Here is a 20665-nt window from a genome sequence, read left to right as displayed (position 1 = left end):
CTGTAGCTTTAATTAATTTTTCTATAAAGTGAGAATAGCTATATCTTCTTCCCTTTTACCTACTTTATTGGGTTATGTGAATAAACCAATGCCAACTTAACGCATGATAGTATTTTGAAGCCTTAAATCACAATTAGGCAGAGATTGTAGTAGGGCAAGCAGTGCATCTCCAGCTATTGCCAGTCTAACCTGTTTCCTATACTCAGCAGATAGAGGGAGAATTCACTCAGAAGCCTGGTTTCCCAAAACGAGGCCAGAAACGGAAAAGTGGTTATTCCCTGAACTTCTCAGAGGGTGATGGCCGCCGACGCCGGGTACTGTTGAGGGGCCGAGAAAGCCCAGCAGCAGGGCCTCGGTACACGGAAGAAGGGCTGTCCCCCTCCAAGCGGCGGCGACTCTCAATGCGGAACCACCACAGTGATCTCACATTTTGCGAGTGAGTTGAGTGAATCCTGGGGGGGACAGTTGGCTCTACCTCTGCCAGAGGAAAGGGCTGGGAGGGGTCAGAATATTTGCTTCCTGAGATGGAGCCATCACTGTCCCTGTAATGATAGGATTATCCTGATGGAGATGGAGTCCCATGATGCAGCCTGGCCTTTCCTAGAGCCTGTGAACCCACGTTTGGTGAGTGGGTACAGACGCATCATCAAAAATCCTATGGATTTTTCCACCATGCGGGAGCGGCTGCTCAGGGGAGGGTAAGTAGATGAAGGTGCATCTTCCTGCTCTTTGCTACTGCTGCAACTCCTACCCAGCTCACAGCTTTGCCCCTGCCCTGTCCAGGTACACCAGCTCGGAGGAGTTTGCGGCTGATGCCCTCCTGGTATTTGACAACTGCCAGACCTTCAACGAGGATGACTCTGAAGTAGGCAAGGCTGGGCACATCATGCGCCGCTTCTTCGAGAGCCGCTGGGAGGAGTTTTATCAGGGAAAACAGGCCAATCTGTGAGGCAAGGGAGGTGGGGAGTCACCTTGTGGCATCTCCCCCAACCTTGCAAACAAAAACCTGCCATTTTCACCTGCTGATACTGCCCTGGGTCCAGACTCAAGTCAGATACAACCCTGATTTTTGACCTTGCCCTTGGCAGTGCCCCACATCCTCTTATTCCTATATCCCTTTGTCCCTTTCCTCCTCTTGCTCCTCAAATAAGAGGTGCAGAGATGAGGTCCTTCTGGACTGAAAGCCAAAAAAAGAAAGAAAAAAAATAATTTTTCTTTTCTGTTTTATTTCCTAATTAAAAATGGGGAGGGGGAAAGACGTCCCTGCTTCCTCCTCCCTGCTTCCTCTCCTCCCCTGTACATGCCCCAGCGTTCTGGGGTTATTTAACAATAGCAATAGTTCTAGTGAATGTGTGAAACCAAGAAACACTCTGTACTGTGTGCGGACCCGCAGTGACGGCCAGTAAAGTGGACTTAACTCCTAAGTGTGTCGCGCCGGACACTGGGCCCTGGACATGCTGCTTCCATGCTCAGTCCCTTCCCTGCTTCTTGCTGTTTTTCTTTTCCTACCTCCCACCCGCCAAGTTTCAGATTTTCTCCCATCCAATAATGGAAAACTATCGTGTACGGGTTCCTCCCTCCTTTTCTCTTCTCACAAATCTTTTCCCTTCAAAGAAAAAAAAATTCAGAGGTCCCTGTCTTTTTCTCTGTCCTCATCTTCCTGCCAATAGCTATCCCCTGTATGACATTGGATGCTCCTCACATGCTGAGTTTCCAGCCTTTTCTGAAACTCAGTAGCTGGGGAGAGGGCAGGGAGGCCTCCTGGGCCTTCCAGCCTCCTTCCCCACTTCCTTCCCAAACCCTCTTGGGAACTCCTCAGGGACAACTACTGCTGAGTTTGGGTGCACCCCAAGATGGAGGCCAGATAGCAATGGACCGGCCTCGGAGAGCGAGCGTGCTGTGTGTGTGTGTGCGTGTGTGAGTGAGAGAGAAGATGCTGTGCTTGTTACCGTGTATTGTTTGATAGGATCCATTCAGTTTCCCCAAGTATGTTTTCATTCCCATCTTTCCCATTGTTTAAAACCATCACTTTTTTGTCTTTGGGAAACCACAGGAACAATTTCTCTGGAGACAAGGCTGTGTCTCTCTCCTGGTCATTTTTGTTCCAGCCTCTTCAGACTGTGCAATCTTTCAGCAGGAACTCCCTCTCCTCTCGGTAGCTTTGAATCTTAAGCTTCTACAGGGAGAGTGGTAGAACTGGATCTTTTCCTAATCCCATTGAGTTGTGCTTTTCTTTTTTACTTCATACCGCAGGACCCCTTCCCCAGCAGCAGAGACCCTGGAGCACAGAAGAGTAGGGAGGAGGGGTTCTGGGTCCATCACTGCCCTACATGTGACTATGTCCAGGTTAAGCCCCCAACATGAGAGGAGAGCTGCTGACTCCCAGCTATAGCCATGGGCGCTTGGTCCCCTGCTTTCCTGTTCAGCAGAGCCCCTCCCTTCAGAGATTACGGGTACTTGCACTGGGGAGGTGGCTGCTGGCTGGCCCAAGCAGAGAGCTGAGGCATCCAAGAAATGTTCCATTGGGGGTAGGGGTGCCAGGTGAGGTGGAGCATTCCTTGTATTCTGGTAGCACTGAAGAGCCACTGAAGGGGGTAGGGGCAGTGTAGGTAGGTCCTGGGGCAGCCCCTTTATTCCTTTATGCCCCTTCTCCCCCAGAGCCTATTTCTAAAGTCGCCTTTTCTGTCAGCTAAACCTCAAAACTTTTAATTTTATTTGAGATTTTTTTTTTGCTTTTAAATAAGAGGTGGATTGAAGAATATTTGAATTGACTTTATATTATGCATAAATATTTATATTTTATCTAAATAACTGTGCTGTAACAAACTTTGTGTTAGACAGTTGAAACTGTTAGAGTTGGGGGCTCCACTTTTTCCCCCTGGCAGTTGTCCCCGGGTATAAGATGTGCTAGATTAATTTCATTGTTGGAGGTGAGGTGGATAGGGGAATGAAATCTCCGTGGTTCCTACTTTGTGTTCCTCTCCCAGCTCCATCTCTTTCGCTAGGGACCAGGCACTCATATGGTAGGGTGGGGTCCTAGCCTCAGTTTGAAGTAGGGGCCAGAGGGGGGAGTGGGGATAGGACATGATCAAAGGGGCCATTTCTTGCTTTTCTTTCCTCATCTTCACTGCCCCTTTGAGCTAGGTGGATTTTCTCTTCGTGACAAGAGTATTTGGTAGGGAAAGCAGGTTTAAAATAAAAAGACAACCCACCCCCTGCCCTTTTGCTCCCCCCTCCCCATCGGTCTGGTTGACAGGAAGAAACCACACCGTCAACACCAACAAGTTTCCATGTTCCTTTTACAACAAAAGGGACTTTTTATATAACCAAATGTGGTGTTTTAGTGACTTTTTGATAATGTACAGTTTTTTGTGAATTTAAATTTATTTCTTTCTATATTTTTAGGACCAATCTCATTTTTAATAAGGTGAAAAAAAAGTCTAGAGAAAAAAACTCCTGTTTTTGCCATGTGATGTTCCACAAGTGCAGCTGTAGAAAAGTGCTTGTCAGTTGAATAAAAAAAACCACATTTGATAGAGATTCAAAAGACTCTGTGTATTCATCCTCCCTTCTACACACCTGAGGGGGAGATGGGGTTGGGATAGGTATGACTGGCTTAAGAGACCACAGGTAGGGGAACAACACGCTCGCCTTTTCTGTGCAAACGGCACTACAAGCCAGATTCCTGTTCCACACCCTGTTTGTGTGGATGGAAAGGGTTATTATTAGTGCTCCTGCCTAAATGTCTGGCTGAGTTGCTGGAGTAAAGTGGGATTCAGTGCACCCAGGTCCTGCCTTGTGAGATGTGGCCCCAGCTTTCTAAGCTGTCACCTGTGTTCCTGTCATAGCAAACATGGGCCCATCACCAGCTTCCCACTTCCCACTCATGGATAAGACACCAAGACGTAGACTTTTGTGTTTTATTAAAAGAAAAAGGTTGAAGTAAGACAAAATGGACCTCTACCAAATTGTAGGGAAGGACAAGGAGAAGACCAGGGGTAGAAAAGGAAGAGTAAGTTAGAATGGTGGCACTGGCATAGATGTGGGAAGTATATAAAACTAGTCTCCAGATAAAAAATGTACAAAATGTGTAAGTATAAACATTTTCTGTCCACATGAAAAAGAGTATTCACCCACCCAAAAAGGGTGTATGTTGGAGTGGGGACTTCTTCACTCAGGCTAGAAAAGTATTACCCTCCAGCCTGGAAAATCTGTCTTGGTGAACACCCGGAAGTGTGTATTAAGGTAGAGAAGGAACATTTGCTTCCAGCCTTATATCACAAACTTCCTCTTTGGTATATGGTTACCTTCACAGCTATACACCAGCCACCGATCAGCTTTCTTGTCCTCTTAAGTTCTAAGCTCTGCTCCTATGCTGGTGTCCTCCAACCATTACTTATTACCCTGAGCAGTCACTGCACAGCCTACTCCCCTGGCCTATCACAGCAGGACCTATCTGGAGAGTTCACACTATTCTAGGGTGATCAGTGAGCTAAAAATCCCAGAGAAAACATTCTAGGAATGGAAATTCCCAAGAGTTTTAAAATTTAATTATGAGCCTTTTCTAGTCCTCAGCTTCCCAACCCTCATAGAGAGAAGGAAAGAAATAGGTAAATCAGGTATTTATGCCCTTGTTGAATTGTGAGATTGTGAGGTAGATGTGTAACAACGACAAGGAAATTGGGGGATCTGCTTGGAGAATGCAGATTTATTCAAAACAAACAAGTGGACAGGTCAGTGGTAACTGGGGTGATGAGGGCACCTAGCTTTTGTCTAGTTATATGGGGACTGTGCCCTGGGAGGAGCAGCAAAGATCAGAAGGGAGACAAGCTCACAGTCTGGTTTTAGCTGCCGACTCCTATGGAAGGCCTACCAAATGAGGGAATTTCAGGAATCTGCTAATGCTTGGGAGGATTGAAAATGCAGGCAACACAGAAATGGAGTAGTTGGTTTAAAAGGGAATCAGGAAGGATTGGTATAACAAGGCACAAGGTTTGGAATCTACCCTTTACAGACTGGCTTTTATAACACCCACCCTCCTCTCTCAAGCCTGCTGATTCAGGGCTAGTAGAGCCTAGGGGCAAGGTTGGGCCAGATCACCCGCCCAAGTTTACCACCCTTGGCTAAGAATGCAAAGCCCCTCATGAGTGCAATGTTGTCACTTTCCCAGAAGGTGGGGTATGTGCACAGTGGCAATAGTTCTTTTCTAGAAAACTAGTAGTCACTGCTTCTAGGGGGATCCCTACCATTCCAGCAAGGCCTGTCACAGCATCTGTATGATGCAAAGTAACAGCTCACGTGCAGGCCTCAACTCCCAATGGGTTGACATTGGAGTGACAGGTAGTAGGCACTGGAGACCTTGAGAGTGAATGAGCTCACTGATGGCAAGTTAGGAAAGGAAAGGGAATGGAATGGAGCTGAAGTGGCCCAACGTAAGCATGGCCTATGAAGCAGCAAAGTCTGGTCTTCGTCCTCAGTGTGAATTCTGCCACTCCCTATGTGTTACTGAAAAGGTCTATTACCTTTTAGAGCCACCAGGCTTCCTAGCCTGGGAAACTCTTCAAATTCTTTGGCTAAAGACAGTACAAAGGGCCAGGTGCGGTGGGTAATCCCAAGCACTTTGGGAAGCCAAGGCAGGCGGTTTATTTGAGCCCAGGAGTTCAAGACCAGCCTGGGCAATGTGGCGAAACCCCATCTCTACTAAAAATTAAATTAGCCAGGCGTGGTGGTATACCACTACTTGGTGGCTGGGGAAGGGGCACCTGAGGCAGGAGGATCACCTAAGCCTTGAGAGGTCGAGGCTCCAGTGAGCCAGGATGGTGCTACTGCACTCCAGCCTGGGCCACAGAAGGGAAACCTGCCTTTAAAAAAAAAAAGCTCCCAAACATTAAAAATAACATCTCATCCAAGCATAAAGGCTCATACCTATAATCACAACATTTTGGGAGGCTGAAGTGGGAGGCTCACTTGACAGGTGTTAAAAGACCAGTGTGGGCAACACAATAAGACCCCTGTCCCTACAAAAAACTTAAAAAACTAAATGAGCATGGCAGTACGTGCCTGTAGTTCCAGCTACTTGGGAGGCTGAGGTGGGAGGATCCCTTGAGTCCAGAAATTCAAGACTTGTAGTGGGCTATGACTGCACCACTGCACTCCAGCCTGGGTGACAGAGTGAGACCATCTCTAAAAAATAAAAACATCTCTCTCCATCATCCCCACATCTTCCTGACCTCTCCTGGCACCCTCCTCCAAAAAGTCCAATCAGTTTAGGGTCTGAGTATCAACTCAGAGCCTGAGATGTGGAGTTATAACACTGGACAGGAGATGGCTAGGCAGGCTCAGAGCCTGTAAAGGATTATGCCATCTGAGGAAGGGACTCTGGTATGTTCTATTTGACTGAAAACAGAAAAATGCCAAGTACTAAAATATTTTAAGAATGTTATGAGCATCTGTAATGAGTCGGGGTGAGATGTAAAGTACAAAGAGAGTAAGATCTGAGCTCCGTGAAGACAGGATTCAGAAAACACTAGGCGTAGTGTTTAAGAGCCCAACCCTAGACTGTAAGCTGGAAGGCTCCCCCACAATTCCTCTGCCATCACCCCAACCAATTAGACTATTTCATGGGAGAAACAGTATCCCCCCTTTCCTCCAAACACTCACCCACTGTTACAATGAACTAACAATTAGGTGGGAAAATGAGAGTAAACCCAAAGCACCAAAATGGAAATTCCTCAGTGCCATTAGCCACTGCAAAATAACTTGAGGCTCCCTATCACTCCCCATGCCCAAACCAGAAACACACGTAATACAATCTAACAAGTAGATTCACATGAGGAGAAGCCCAAAAGGTAAATTCAAAACTTAAAACAAAAAATTAGAGCCATTTAAACATTTTTTTAAATATAGAGAAAGAAGACAGAATCGGGAGTTCTGTGAGGCAGAGGAGAGGGGAGTGGCCGTATCAACAATGGTTTCCATGCATGAAAGGCCCTTCCTAAACCTCCTAACATACATAGCAAAGCTCCCCCCGTCTATCAGATGAACAGATTTCTAGAGTTGTTTTCTCTTTCTCTCAAAGGCCACTGACAAGAAAGCAGCTATGGTATATTTTCCTTGACTGACAGCTGGAGACTCAAAAACAAAAGCTATCTGCCCAGCCAAAGCCCTCTAGAAGGTAGAAGGTAGTGGGCTTGGGGCTATTTTACACTGGATGAGCCCTTCTTGAGGTTGGAAGCATCAATAGGAAGACCACAGCAATTCTGTCCTTTACATTTTATATCCTACCCATTGCGTCGCACTCCCTCAACCCCAGATGTACATAGAAAGTCGACACTAGGGGGCACTGGGACTCTCAATTCTGGGGTGGCTGGGAAGGGAGGGAAAGCTGGGCCAAGCTCTATGTGCAACAACTGATACTACAGTTTCTTCTTCCCTGCTGTCACCCCCTTCCTCTCCCTATGGCCCGCCTAATGAACACCTGTCTCTCTATCCTTCATCATTTGCCTTTGTTTGACTTGTTTGGCACCTGGCCTTGGAGTACAGGGGAGTGGAATTTTCCTTTCAGTGCATAAGGGAGTGACTGGGAGAAGACAGGAGCAGGATTTTATTTCCTAGAAGATGGGCGAGGCTTTCTTCAATCTGTCTCCATGTGTATAGAGTCATATCTTGCTGAAGGGAACATTTAAAGACCAAGACATAGGCTTTTTAAAAGGACTCCTAACCTCATAAAGAGTTGGAATTTATTGCTCTTTTCTACCCTCGCTCCCTGTTGTCCTTCCATAAGAAGGAAAATTATTTCTGATGTCCTAGTTCCCTGGGCATGGGGTCCAAGCACACCAGGGCAGGGCAGGTTGCTCTGGACAGTTTAGAGAGCTTTGTCCTTTCCCACCATTGCACAGCACACACCAGAAGAGTGCCCACCTGAATCCTTCTGAGCACGTGTGTGCACTCAGCATGGAGCCACAACTCTTTCAAAGATCAATCTTGCTATATGCAGAGGTATCAAAGGTCAAAGTCTGGGGAGAATCCTAGGATCTCAGTCTGGTCCTTCCCAAATAGCTGCATGAGTGTTAAAGGCACTGTCTGTCCAGGGTTTGGGTGAGCATTTACCCTAACCCGGGAGGCAGGGACAACACCGTCTATATCAGTGTTTCCCAAACTTGGCATTACTGACCTCTGGAGTCAGATAATTCCTGGCTGAGGGTAGTGGGGACTGTAGTATGCAGTGCAGGATGGTTAGCAGCAACCCTGGTTTCCAGCCACTAGATGCCAGTAGCACACACATCTCACCTCCAGGCGTGGCAATCAAAAATGTCTAGATGTTGCCAAAGGCCTCTGAGGGACAAAACCACCTCTGGTTGAGAACCCCTGGTCTGAGGTGAAGCAGCAGATCTTCCACAGTGCGGAAGGAGCCTATGTGGATTCAACTAGGTCACAGCTGCAAAGGCTCTAAGCACAGCAACGTGCGCAGGGAAGAGAAGGGCCGTGAAGCCCAGGACAGACAGGAGGCAGGTAAGGCAGGTACTCCAAAAGCTGTAGCTGGAAAAGACATTTCCTCAGAATCTGTTGGCCTTGGCAGTGAGAAGAGTTGGTCAAAGTAAGCCCATTCTTCTGGAACTTGCCAGGGAAGACCTAGTCTTCAACCAAATTTGGCTCAAGGGTGTGTTCTCAGGGCTGAGGAATTGTCTCATTAGTAAGCCTGGGTCACATCTGTGCTTTCTGAAGCCAAAGTCTAGTTGTTTCTCCCAGGAGGTGGCAGCCTGGAGGAGAGAACAGCCACTTCCATGGCCTACTTAGTGTTCTGCCTTGTTCCTTGCCCAGCCTGCCCACCCCACCCCAAATCCCACAAGAAATTTCATTTTTAAATATCCATAAAATTAAAAGCTGTAGAAGGGCAAAGTAGGCAGCCTCAGCTGTTTAGAAAAGAGGAAAAAACAATCTGGAAAAGAGAAAGAAGGAATAACATGGGTGAAGAGGAGATGGGGTGTGGGAGCTGAGGGTTTTACAAAACAAAATTTTTAAAGTCTGCACACTTTTTAAAATACATACACACACACACACATCAAAAAAGCCCATCACTAAGCTCAGTAAGCAGGGCTCCTACATCAGTGCTCTAGCACCACAACTTTGTTTTGTTTTGGGTTTTAAAGAAATAATTACAAATTGTTTTAAAAGCATCCCCAAATAATTCCAATACATCAAAAACTTTTTCCTATAGACGAGAAGAAGCTCCAACCACCATGTCTCTTCAGGGTAGGGAACAGTACACTGCAGTTAAAAACAAAAAACTTTCTTTGCAAAAGAAAAAAACTTTTGGATCTCCTTGAATGTAGTACACACAAAAAGTGATGGTTCCCCCAGGCTCCATCAGCAATGGAGAAAGAGCAGAAGGCAGGAACGTAGAGATTTCTTTTTCCAGGCCCAGGCCTGTGAAAAACGATGGCTAAGTGTTAGTCCTTAGCAGGGCCGACAGATGGTCTGCATTCCTGGTTAACCCTCTGGAATCTGGGAGCATGAGTATCTCCAAGACTTCATTTCTATTCAGTAAAGATGGGGAGGGGAATCCTAAAGAAGGCATAAGCCAGAGAGGAGACAAGACAAATATGAGAACCTGTCTGACTTCAGGCCGGGCTGAGCTGCTGTCTGCCAGCACAGCCTTCCCTGCCCCCCAGCACGTGGTTCTTACCCACTGTTACTTGTTGAACTGGAAAGAATAGACCCCATGCTCTGAGGGCACGTCCATTGCCACTTGGTTCTGCTGGCTGCTGCTCTCCTGTGCCATAGCCAAGGAGGGGAGTCATCTTGCATGTTCCTTTCCTCATCTCCCACTACAGCAGCCTCACCAAAGCCTACCCACTGTCAGTGCCCTCCCCAACCCACCCACTCTCCACACTCATGTGTGAGCACTCCCACCCATGGCACCACTTCCCTAACCTCCCTAGCAGCCTGTCCTCTTCCCAAGACACATTTGTCAAAACAAGTCAGCATCCTGGTGTTAACTACTGCCTGGCCAAACATGAAGAAGGGCCTCATTCATGAACTCAGACCAAGTCCTTCTTTCCTACATCTGTTGTTGTTTTTTAAAATATGAAATGCTTCACAAATCTGCATGTCATCCTTGCACAGGGGCCATAATCCCTGTGTCATTCCACTTTTAGAATGTGTGCTGCTGAAGCAAGCACATCCTTCCTACAGGCTCCATATACCTACCAGCTAGCTACCTGTCAACACAGAACCAGCATCATTGTGAGAGGAAGATCTTGATCAGTGTGAAACCTGCCTCTGTTCATTTTCCTAAAAGCAACCCAAAGAAATGATAACACACTTACCTCAACTGAAACACTGGAAGAAGGCACGGGGGCGTACTGGGAGACGTAAGCTCCTTGCATAGCTGCAGCCGTCGGCATATACTAGAAAGAGAAACATCAACGGGCTTACAGCAATGATTCTTGACTACATTTGAAGCAGCTGGGGAGTTTTAAAAAATTACTGACACCTGTGTTCTGTCCCAGACATTCTAATTTAATTGATTTGAGCATTGGCTTCTTAAAAGCATTTCAGGTGGTTCTAAAGTACACCGGCTTAACAGAGACGTCTCCCTATATGACTTACTTTCCTTCTCTTTCCTGACTTTCTTCTCCTTTTCCTTGACAGGCTCCCTTCTCTACCCTTGAGCCCTTCTATATAAAAAGGAATGCAGTAAGCCTGAAAGAAACCTAATGAGCTTCCTCCATCCTTCCAGGTACTATTTTGATGAGGATTCCTAGGACATGTTTGTATCTTAAACTAATATGCAGACAGAAGCACTATTCATGAGGTGCTTGAGTAGGAATCAGTTAAGAGTGGGGCTGGGGAGCAAATGGCTGTATTCCTGGCTCATGGAGCACTACCACTATAGTTTATGTTCTGTTCTGAGTGTACCCTGGGTGACACTGAAGTCATGCCATCATTATTCATAAGTTACTTATCCTGAAGAGTATTACACAGGTATGCCTTGCTCAGTAGGAGAGTTTACAATCAGAAACATGCTGCTTTACCGTGCCCGTGCTGCTGAGGGAGAGGTGGCCCAGTTGCTGGGTAAGAGGTCCCATCATGGAGGCTGGCTGGAGAGAAATAGGATGGTCCATCCCTGGTGTCAGAACTGAACCCTAGAAGCAGCAACAAAGGGCAGGGTTAGCTGCAGCATCCTGTGAGGCTGCCTAAAGCAGTGATTGGTAGCTGTCAGGACCACTGGAGACAGGCATTTAAGAATCCTGGGAAATGGTAAATGAGCAGCAACCCAACTATGCAACAGGAATAGGAACTCTGCCTGTCAGTGTGGAAGGACCCTCATCCAAGAATAACAAGCTTAGGCCTTACTTCTGGGTTGCACAAGGGTCTAAGCCAGAACTCACACCTACATCTCCTGGCATCAAAGCCCATTATTTTTTCTTTTTTTTTTTTGAGATGGAGTTTCATTCTTGTGCCCAGGCTGGAGTGCAATGGTGCAATCTCGGCTCACTGCAACTTCCGCCTCCCAGGTTCAAGCAATTCTCCTATCTCAGCCCCCGGAGTAGCTGGGATTACAGGTGCCTGCCACTACACCCGGCTAATTTTTGGTATTTTTGGTACAGAAGGGGTTTCACCGTGTTGGCCAGGCTGGTCTCGAATTCCCGACCTCAGGTGATCCACACGCCTCAGCCTCCCAAAGTGCTGGGATTACATGTGTGAGCCACTGTGCCTGGCCTATTGTTTATTTACATCAAATTGCCTCTTTGGCTTCTGCCCACTTCTGAACACTCACTGAAGGTTGCATGAGGTATGAATGGTGGTGCATCCAAGATGGGTTAGGTACTTGTAGAGGAGATGTCTGAGTCACTCTCTAAAACAAGCAAAAACAAAAATGTTAATTGCCTGGAAACTACCGTTCAGCCCAAGGATCTGGCAATGTTCAGCAAAGCCCAGAAAAGTTGGAATGCCCCACTAAAAATAGAAACATTAAGAAAAACTGTTTTAAAAATATTAGCAACTCTTAAAACTCAATAAATAAACCAGTGGAAAAAAAGGGCAAAAAGGAGTTCAAAATTACAGTGAGCTATAATTCTGACACTACACTTCAGCCTGGGTGACAGAGAGAGACTCCATCACTAGAAAATTTAAAAAGAAAAAAAAAAGGGTTTGGAAAGAAGATATACCAGTAGCCAATGAGTACATGAAGGAGGATCAAAAGCAAATCAAAACCACAATGGAATACCACTTTATACCCACTAGGATGGCTACAATTATTATTTCCATTTTTTGAAACAGGGTCTTGCTCTCTGTTGCCCAGGCTGGAGTGCAGTGGTGGGACTAGAGGTGTGCGCCACTACACCTGGTTAATTTTTGTAGAGCCATGTTGCCCAGGCTGGTCCCAAACTCCTTGGCTCAAGTGATCAGTCCACCTCAGCCTCCAAAAGTGCTAGGATTACAAGTGTGAGCCAGAGTGCCAGGCCAGCATGGCTACAATGAAAAGGACAGAATGACAAGTGTTTTATGCTGCTGCTGCTGGTGGGAATGTAAAATGGTGCAGCTACTCTGGAAAACATGTTGGTAGTTCCTTAAAAAATTAAATATACAGTTACTATGTAGACCAGCAATTCCACTCCTAGGTATATACCCAAGTGAAATGAAAACATATGTCCACACAGAAACTTGTATGTCAATGTTTATAGCAGTATTATTCATAATAGCCAAAAGGAAACGACTCAAATGATGATCAATTGATAATTGGATAAACAAAATGTGGTATACCCATATAATGGAATATTATTCAGCAATAAAAAGAATGAAGTACTGATAAACACTACAACATGGACAAATTTTGAAAACAAGTGAAAGAAGCCAGACAAAAATCTGCATGTTGTATGATTTTACTTATGTGTAATCATACGATCATACAATTTTCTGGGCTTTGCCTATTATGTCCAGAATAGGGAAATCTATAGACACAAAAAGTATATTATGGGTTGCAGGGACATTTCAATTCAAATTGGATTTGAAATAATCCAAAAAGTTACATTATTTAATAATTTGGTGCTAGGCCAACTTGTTAACACTCTGAAAGAAAACAGGACTCCTGGCTGGGCGCGGTGGCTCACGCCTGTAATGACAGCACTTTGGGAGGCCAAGGCAGCTGGATCATGAGGTCAGAAGATCAAGACCAACCTGGCCAAAATGGTGAAACCCTGTCTCTACTAAAAATACAAAAATTAGCTGGGTGTGGGGGCGTGTGCCTGTAATCCCAGCTACTCAGGAGGCTGAAGCACAAGAATCGCTTGAAACCAGGAGGCAGAGTTTGCAGTGAGCCAAGATCACGCCACTGCATTCCAGGCTGGCGACAGAGCAAGACTCCATCTGAAAAAAAAAGAAAAGAAAAAAAAAACACAAAAAAAACCAGGACTCCTATCTTTTTTTTTTTGAGATGGAGTTTCGCTGTTGTTACCCAGGCTGGAGTGCAATGCTGCGATCTGGGCTCACTGCAACCTCCGCCTCCTGGGTTCAAGCAATTCTCCTGCCTCAGCCTCCCGAGTAGCTGGGACTACAGGCGTGCGCCACCATGCCCAGCTAATTTTTTGTATTTTTAGTAGAGACGGGGTTTCACCATGTTGACCAGGATGGTCTTGATCTCTTGACCTCGTGATCCACCCACCGCGGCCTCCCAAAGTGCTGGGATTACAGGCTTGAGCCACCGCGCCCAGCCCCAGGACTCCTATCTTATGTCATACACAAAAATAAAATCCTGATTAGACATTTAAATGTAAATATAAAACATAAAATCTTAGAGACCAAAACCTAAAAAAAAAAACAAAAAAACTTGGAGACCAGATACATAGTTTAGAGTCTGAGAATACTTTTTAAATTAAGAGAAGAAATTCAAAAGTTTTTTATAAAAGGAAAAGAAAAATTTAACTATATATAATTTTTTTTTTTAGGTGGAGTCTATCTCTGTTGCCTAGCCCATCTGGAGTGCAGTAGCACAATCTCGGCTCACTGCAACCTCCGCCTCCTGGGTTCAAGCGAGTCTCCTGCCTCAGGCTTCCAAGTACTGGGATTACAGGTGCATGCCACCACACCCAGCTAATTTTTGCATTTTTAGTAGAGACGGTGTTTCACCATGTTGGCCAGGCTGGTCTTGATCTCCTGACCTCATGATTTGCCTGCCTCAGCCTCCCAAAATGCTGAGATTACAGGCATGAGCCACCGTGTCCAGCCAACTATATACAAATTTTACTTTTTTTTTTTTCCAGACATGGTCTTGCTCTGTCAACCTCTGGGGTCAAGCGATCCTCCTACTTCAGCCTCCCGAGTTTCTGGGATTACAGTCATGCACCACCATGCCCAGCTAATTTTTGTATATTTTGTAGAGATGGGGGTTTCACCATGTTGCCCAGGCTCGTCTTGAACTCCTGAGCTCAAGTGATCCGCCTGCCTCTGCTTCCCAAACTGCTGGGATTTCAGGCATGAGCCATCACACCTGGCCAACTTTTATATGTCAAAGACTAGTGATTCCCACAGTATGTTCCCTGAACCAGCAGCAGTAGCAGCAGCATCACCTAGGAACTTGTTGGATATGCAAATTCTTGCCTTCTACCCTAGTCTTACTGAACCAGAAACTCTGAGTGTGACGCCTGCAACCCAGGTTTCAATAAGCTTTCCACATGATTCTGATACACCACTAAAGTTTTAGGACCACAAAGTCAACAGCCGAAAAATAAAACTGGAAAAAAAAATGTGTAACAAAGATAACATTCAGAAGATTAATACTTACGTATAGTTTTTATAAATTTATGAGAAAAGAACAAATAAATAGAAACATAGGCAAAGCATATGAATAGCAATCAGAGAGAAGCAAATCAAAATATAACAAACAAAATGATTAAATTCACCTATAGTCAGGGACATGCAAATTAAAATAACAATGTACTTTACATTCATCAAGTCAGGAAAAAAATTTTTTTTTTTTTTTTGAGATGGAGTTTCACTTTTATTGCCCAGGCTGGCGTGCAGTGGCACAATCATGGCTCACTGCAACCTCCACCTTCTGGGTTCAAGCGATTCTCCTGCCTCAGCCTCCGGAGTAGTTGGGATTACAGGTGCCTGTCACCATGCCCAGCTAATTTGTGTTTGTTTGTTTTTTGAGATGGAGTCTCGCTCTGTCACCAGGATGGAGTACAGTGGTGTGATCTCGGCTTACTGCAACCTCTGCCTCCCTCCAACCTCTGCCTCCCTCCAACCTCCCAGGTTCAAGCAATTCTCTTGCCTCAGCTTCCCAAGTAGCTGGGACTACAGGCATGTGCCATCATGCCCGGCTAATTTTTGTATTTTTAGTAGAGACAGGGTTTCACCATGTTGGCCAGGATGGTCTTGATCTCTTCACCTTGCACACGTGTAATCCCAGCACTTTGGAAGGCTGAGACGGGTGGATCACGAGGTCAGGAACAATTTAAAAAGAGCAGTAACACCTATGTCTGGAGGGAAATGGGTACTTTCACACAAGGCTGGTAGAAATGTGAGGTAACGCAGCCTTTGTGGAAAGCAATCTGGCAACGTCTATGAAACTGAACATCCGTACACCATTCAACCTAGCAATCCAACTCCTGAGACTCTAGCCCCCAGAAATAGAAGCACTTATATGTAAAAATATAGCACAAGAGTGTTTAGTGGAGCATTATTGATAGCAGCAAAAAAACGAAATCTAAGTGAATGCTCTCATTGGGTATAGCTAAAGAATTCTGGCACATCTGCAGCATGAAATATAATGTAACCATTAAAAAAGATAAAATTAGAGCAGAGATAATGTTAGCTGCAACAGAATCACCTGGAGGGCTTATTAAAACCCAGATCACGTCTGGGTGTGGTGCAGCACTTTGGGAGGTCGAGGTGGGCAGATCACCTGAGGTCAGGAGTTTGAGATCAGCCCAACCAACATGGTGAAACCTCATCTCTGCTAAAAACACAAAAATTAGCTGGGTGTGGTGGCATATGCCAGTAATCCCAGCTATTTCAGAGGCAGAGACAGGAGAATCACTTGAACCCAGGAAGCGGAAGTTGCAGTAAGCTAACATTGTGCCACTGCATTCCAGGCTGGGCAACTAGATCGAGACTCCATCTCAAAAAAAAAAAAAAAAAAAAATCAAACAAGGCCGGGCACAGTAGCTCATGCCTGTAATCCCAGCAATTTGGGAGGTTGAGATGGGCAGATCATGAGGTTAGGAGTTCGAGACCAGCCTGGCCAACATGGTGACACCCCGTCTGTATTAAAAATACAAAAATTAGCCCAGCATGTTGGTATATGCCTGTAATCCCAGCTACTTGGGAGGCTGAGGCAGGAGAATCATTTGAAGCTGGGAGGTGGAGGTTGCAGTGAGCTGAGTTCTTGCCACTGCACTCCAGCCTGGGCAATAGAGTCTCACTCTGTGGCAAAAAACAAAACAAAACAAAAACCCAGATAGCCGGGCCCCATACTCAGAGTTGGTAATTCAGTAGATTTGGAGGGGAGTCCAAAATTTCTGTTTTCAAAAGTTCGCAGATGCTGCTGACACTGCTGGTCTAGGACCACACTTTGAGAATCACTGGTATAGGATACTGTTAAGTGAGATGAGTGAATGTAAAAATATATTTAATATGGTCCAATTTTGGTAAAATAAACAACTTCCCAAATGCTATACAAATGTGTATATTCACATGAAAAAATATGACCAATGCTACACAGTAGGACATTAACATGAGTTTACTTGTGGAGGTGATGGAAGGGGAGTAAGAGGACACCATTAAAACTACATACTATATGTATCACTACACACACACAGGTCATCTTTTACACTGCTACGTAAAATTGTGTGTGATATGATTAAAAGAAAAAACAAAAAATAACAAGTTCCTAGCCTTATATTACTTAAAGCACAATAGTAGGGAAAACCACCGCGCCCTTTTTCAGGCATGAACATACCTGATACGAAGACACGGGAGAGGAAAGGTATGGGGAGAGTGCAGACTGAGCAAGCATCCTGTTGGGGGTGATGTTATAAGGGGCCGGGTAAAACCTGTGGGAAGGAAGCTCAATCAGTACTGAGTCACAGGAAACCACAAGGGAAGAGCCCCAATTGAAAGGCAAAGCCAACTTTCCCTTGACTTTCAAATAGAGACAATCAAGATGAAACATTTGAGTGTCTGGACATAGGCCATTATCATTTTCAGGTGGCCTGGTTATATAAAACACACTTACCCATTCTGAAGAGATGTGGTGGGGTCATAGGTCAAGGCCATGCTACCCTATAAAGAAAGAAGACCGTGTTCACATTGTGAGTCCTTGTGTGAGAACAGGCCCAGAATGCCCAAGGCTGGGAATGTATTTAGTTTAACGAATTAAAGCCTGGACAAGTCCCACTACAGCTGTTCCAGAGTTTTTCTGATTGTTCAGGCTGCAAAGCCCCACTCAAGAACACACTGGCAGTATGTTAACAGCCAGCATCTCTCAGTTACCTACTGTAGCTCTCAAGCTTTCCACCTGAGCTCACAGAAACCATGCCATGATCATTCCCATTCCATTTTAATGTCCTTAGTACTCGTCTCCTCAGAGGTCCTCTTACCATGTCTCCATTCCTTGGCCAGGCCCGTCCATTTTGCACAAATTTTCCTTGGTTCTGTCGTTTCTTTGGCCCGCCATCAGCAAATTTGCAAAGCAAGGGATCGGATGGGGCTGCCAAGAGAGAAAGCAGATGTGCAGCTGAGTCCCACCTCACGTGGCCCAGGCACACTCATGCAAAGCTGCTCCAGAATCTTCACTGGAAGTAACAACCTGCGGCCCTCTCAGCCTGAGCCCCACATGCCTCACCTGGTACTCCAGGGGGTGTCTTAATATATTTTCCATTAAAGTGGGTGATGATGGCTTCACACTTCTCTGTGGACTCCATCCTAAGGAGCATAAGAGGGGTTAGGCTCTAGCTTCTCCAGGATCTGTGCTTTCCACACTTTCAAAGAGAAAGCTCTAAGTTCCCAGCCCCACAAATGCTCCAAATATTATGACTATAGAAACACAGAGTGTCTGCCACACAAATTCAAGGTTCTTGAAGAGGTAACCCCAACTTGTAATGAAGGTTCTCTCAACTGGTCCTTGTATGGGATCCTCATAGGAATAATGGCAGTCTTCAGACTATTTTTTTTTTTTTTTGAGATGGAGTCTTGCTCTGTTGCCTAGGCTGGAGTGCAGTGGCTCAATCTAGGCTCACTGCAACCTCTGCCTCCCAAATTCAAGCAATTCTTCTGCCTCAGCTTCCTGAGTAGCTGGAACTATAGGTGCACACTACCACATCCAGCTAATTTTTGTATTTTTTAGTAGAAACAGAGTTTCACCATATTGGCCAGGCTGGTCTCAAACTCCTGACCTTGTGATCCGCTCGCCTCAGCCTCCCAAAGTGCTAGGATTGTAGGTGTGAGCCACTGCATCCAGCCAGACTATTAACATGGGCCCTCTATTGTGTCTAGCACATAAATAAGAATAGAAGAAACAGAGGCTGTTACCATTATTTTTATTATTTTTGAGATGGAGTCTTGCTCTGTCGCCCAGTCTGGAGTGCAGTGGCACGATCTTGGCTCACTGCAACCTCCACCTCCTGGGTTCAAATGATTCTCCTGCCTCAGCCTCCCAAGTAGCTGGAATTACGGGCGTGTGCCACCACACCTGCCTCATTTTTGTATTTTTAGTAGAGACGGGGTTTTACCATGTTGGTCAGGCTGGTCTTGAACTTTTGACCTCGTGATCCGCCTGCCTTGGCCTCCCAAAGTTCTGGGATTACAGGCATGAGCCACTGTGCCTGGACACTGTTATTTAAAAATTCTCAATAGAAATTTTTCCTTGGGATTACAGGCATGAGCCACTGCACCTGGCCACCATTATTTTTTATTAAAAAATTCTGAATAGAAATTATTTCTTTAATTTGATAAAATTATACAAGCTAAGAATTTGCCAATATTTATTTTTTGCTTCTTGTTGTAATTAAGGTCAAGGTCTAATTAGCTACTGATAATATCATTAATATTTCACCAATCTGTGGAAGGAAAAAGCAGTAAGAAAGAGTTCATGGCCCATAGTGATAGAAAAAGGAATGCTGGAATCTACTGAGTTAGTTTCTTGTTGGAGAAAGAGGAATAAGGAATCAGAAGACTGAGATTCCAGCACCCAGAGCTCTGTGTTAGAACACTCACAAAAACCCTCTGATCGGCCAGGTGAGGTGGCTCACATCTATAAACTCAGCACTTTGGGAGGCTGAGGTGGGTGGATCACTTGAGGTCAGGAGTTTGAGACCAGCCTGGCCAACATGGTGAAACCCTGTCTCTACTAAAAATACAAAAATTACCCGGGTTTGGTGGTGCATGCCTATAGTCCCAGCTACTCGGGAGGTAGAGGTGAGAGAATCGCTTGAACCCAGGAAGCAGAGGTTGCAGTGAGCCAAGATCATGCCACTGCACTCCAGCGTGGGTGACAGAGCGAGACTCAGTCTCAAAAAAAAAACCAAAAAACAAAAACAGCCAGGCGTGGTGGCTCACGCCTGTAATCCCAGCACTTTGGGAGGCCAAGACAGGTGGATCACAAGGTCAAGAATTCGAGACCAGCCTGACCAAAATTAGCCAGGCATGATGGCGGGCGCCTATAATCCCAGCTACTCGGGAGGCTGAGGCAGCAGAATCGCTTGAACCCAAGAGGTGGAGGTTGCAGTGAGCTGAGACTGTGCCACTGCACTCCAGCCTGGGTGACAGAGCGAGACTTTGTCAAAAAAAAAAACCGAACAACCAGAAACCAAAAAAACCCTCTGATCCACTCCTTATTTATGCTTTAGAGATAACATCTATCTCCCCTACCACACAGTGCTGTATACATCAAAGGAGATAATGTATAAACGTGTTCTAAAAACTATAAGGGACTATATAGAACAGGGAACAGTATCTTTACCTATTTCCATATTTAAAGTAAGACTCAGTATATTTAACCTATTTCCATATTTAAAGTAAGACTCACATTTGCTATGCCAATGACCACCAGAAATATGAACCATTCCTATAAAAGAGGTAACTTTAAAAAGTCCTCAGATTGAGCCTTTTAGAGAAATCCACACATTAGGTATCCTAGAGCAGTGGACTTCTGTCGGGTATTTCTACTCCTTATAGTCTTTGCAAAGGGTGAGCAGCCCATGGAGCATTTCAGAACCTCAACTTTCTCTAAAACAGCTAAATCTCATGTGCCTGAGGGAGAGCTCCTGATGGCTAATGATCAAAGCTGAAGTCCCTTGTTACAATAGCTCCTCTCAAATGGTTTCCAATTCTTTAGAATCAACAAAGTTGGGGGACTTTAGCAAGATGTCAATTCACACATTAAAAAAATCAATTTTGATGACAGAACACTTTGGTTCTTGCCATGTAATTCGAAAGGAATTTTTTTTTAGACGGAGTTGTGCTCTGTCACCCAGGCTGGAGTGCAGTGGCGTGATCTGGGTTCACTGCAACCTTATTCTCCTGGGTTTAAGTGATTTTCCTGTCTCAGCCTCCTGAGTAGCTGGGATTACCAGCATGCGCCACCATGCCTGGCTAATTTCTATATTTTTAGTAGAGAGAGGGTTTCATCATGTTGGCCAGGCTGGTCTCAAACTCCTGG

The 20665-nt window shown here is 45.3% G+C and overlaps 2 protein-coding genes and 1 pseudogene across 13 annotated transcripts in view; 1 reads left to right on the top strand and 2 right to left on the bottom strand.

Moving 5' to 3' along the window:
- Window positions 1–11414, top strand: part of BAZ2A (bromodomain adjacent to zinc finger domain 2A) — a 47240-nt gene extending 35826 nt beyond the window's left edge. For 5 of the 7 annotated variants that reach the window (XM_064377236.1, XM_064377239.1, XM_064377237.1 and 2 more), the window contains 3 exons: window positions 207–436; window positions 555–698; window positions 784–3540. In XM_064377236.1, the coding sequence (XP_064233306.1) occupies window positions 207–436; window positions 555–698; window positions 784–949 (540 nt within the window). In that variant the 3' untranslated portion in view covers window positions 950–3540. Of the gene's footprint in view, window positions 1–206; window positions 437–554; window positions 699–783; window positions 3541–10653 lie in introns of those variants that run through there. The other 2 variants (XM_064377235.1, XM_064377234.1) reach the window with 2 other exon arrangements.
- RBMS2 (RNA binding motif single stranded interacting protein 2) overlaps window positions 1–20665 on the bottom strand; it is a 106301-nt gene that overhangs the window by 20917 nt on the left and 64719 nt on the right. For 3 of the 6 annotated variants that reach the window (XM_064377244.1, XM_064377243.1, XM_064377245.1), the window contains 9 exons: window positions 17852–17931; window positions 17607–17716; window positions 17243–17289; window positions 16967–17060; window positions 11783–11860; window positions 11037–11147; window positions 10329–10409; window positions 9686–9772; window positions 3907–9564 (listed from right to left, as the gene is read on the bottom strand). In XM_064377244.1, the coding sequence (XP_064233314.1) occupies window positions 9692–9772; window positions 10329–10409; window positions 11037–11147; window positions 11783–11860; window positions 16967–17060; window positions 17243–17289; window positions 17607–17716; window positions 17852–17931 (682 nt within the window). In that variant the 3' untranslated portion in view covers window positions 3907–9564; window positions 9686–9691. Of the gene's footprint in view, window positions 1–3906; window positions 9565–9685; window positions 9773–10328; window positions 10410–11036; window positions 11148–11782; window positions 11861–16966; window positions 17061–17242; window positions 17290–17606; window positions 17717–17851; window positions 17932–20665 lie in introns of those variants that run through there. The other 3 variants (XM_064377240.1, XM_064377242.1, XM_064377241.1) reach the window with 3 other exon arrangements.
- On the bottom strand, window positions 10081–10181 carry LOC135275497 (U6 spliceosomal RNA; annotated as a pseudogene).

The sequence above is a fragment of the Aotus nancymaae genome, unplaced genomic scaffold (assembly GCF_030222135.1).
Source record: "Aotus nancymaae isolate 86718 unplaced genomic scaffold, 86718_ANA_hifiasm-v0.15.2.pri h1tg000016l, whole genome shotgun sequence".
Lineage (NCBI taxonomy): Eukaryota > Metazoa > Chordata > Mammalia > Primates > Aotidae > Aotus > Aotus nancymaae.
The sequence above is the reverse complement of the archived record's forward strand: the minus strand, read 5'-3'. Positions and strand labels throughout refer to the sequence as shown.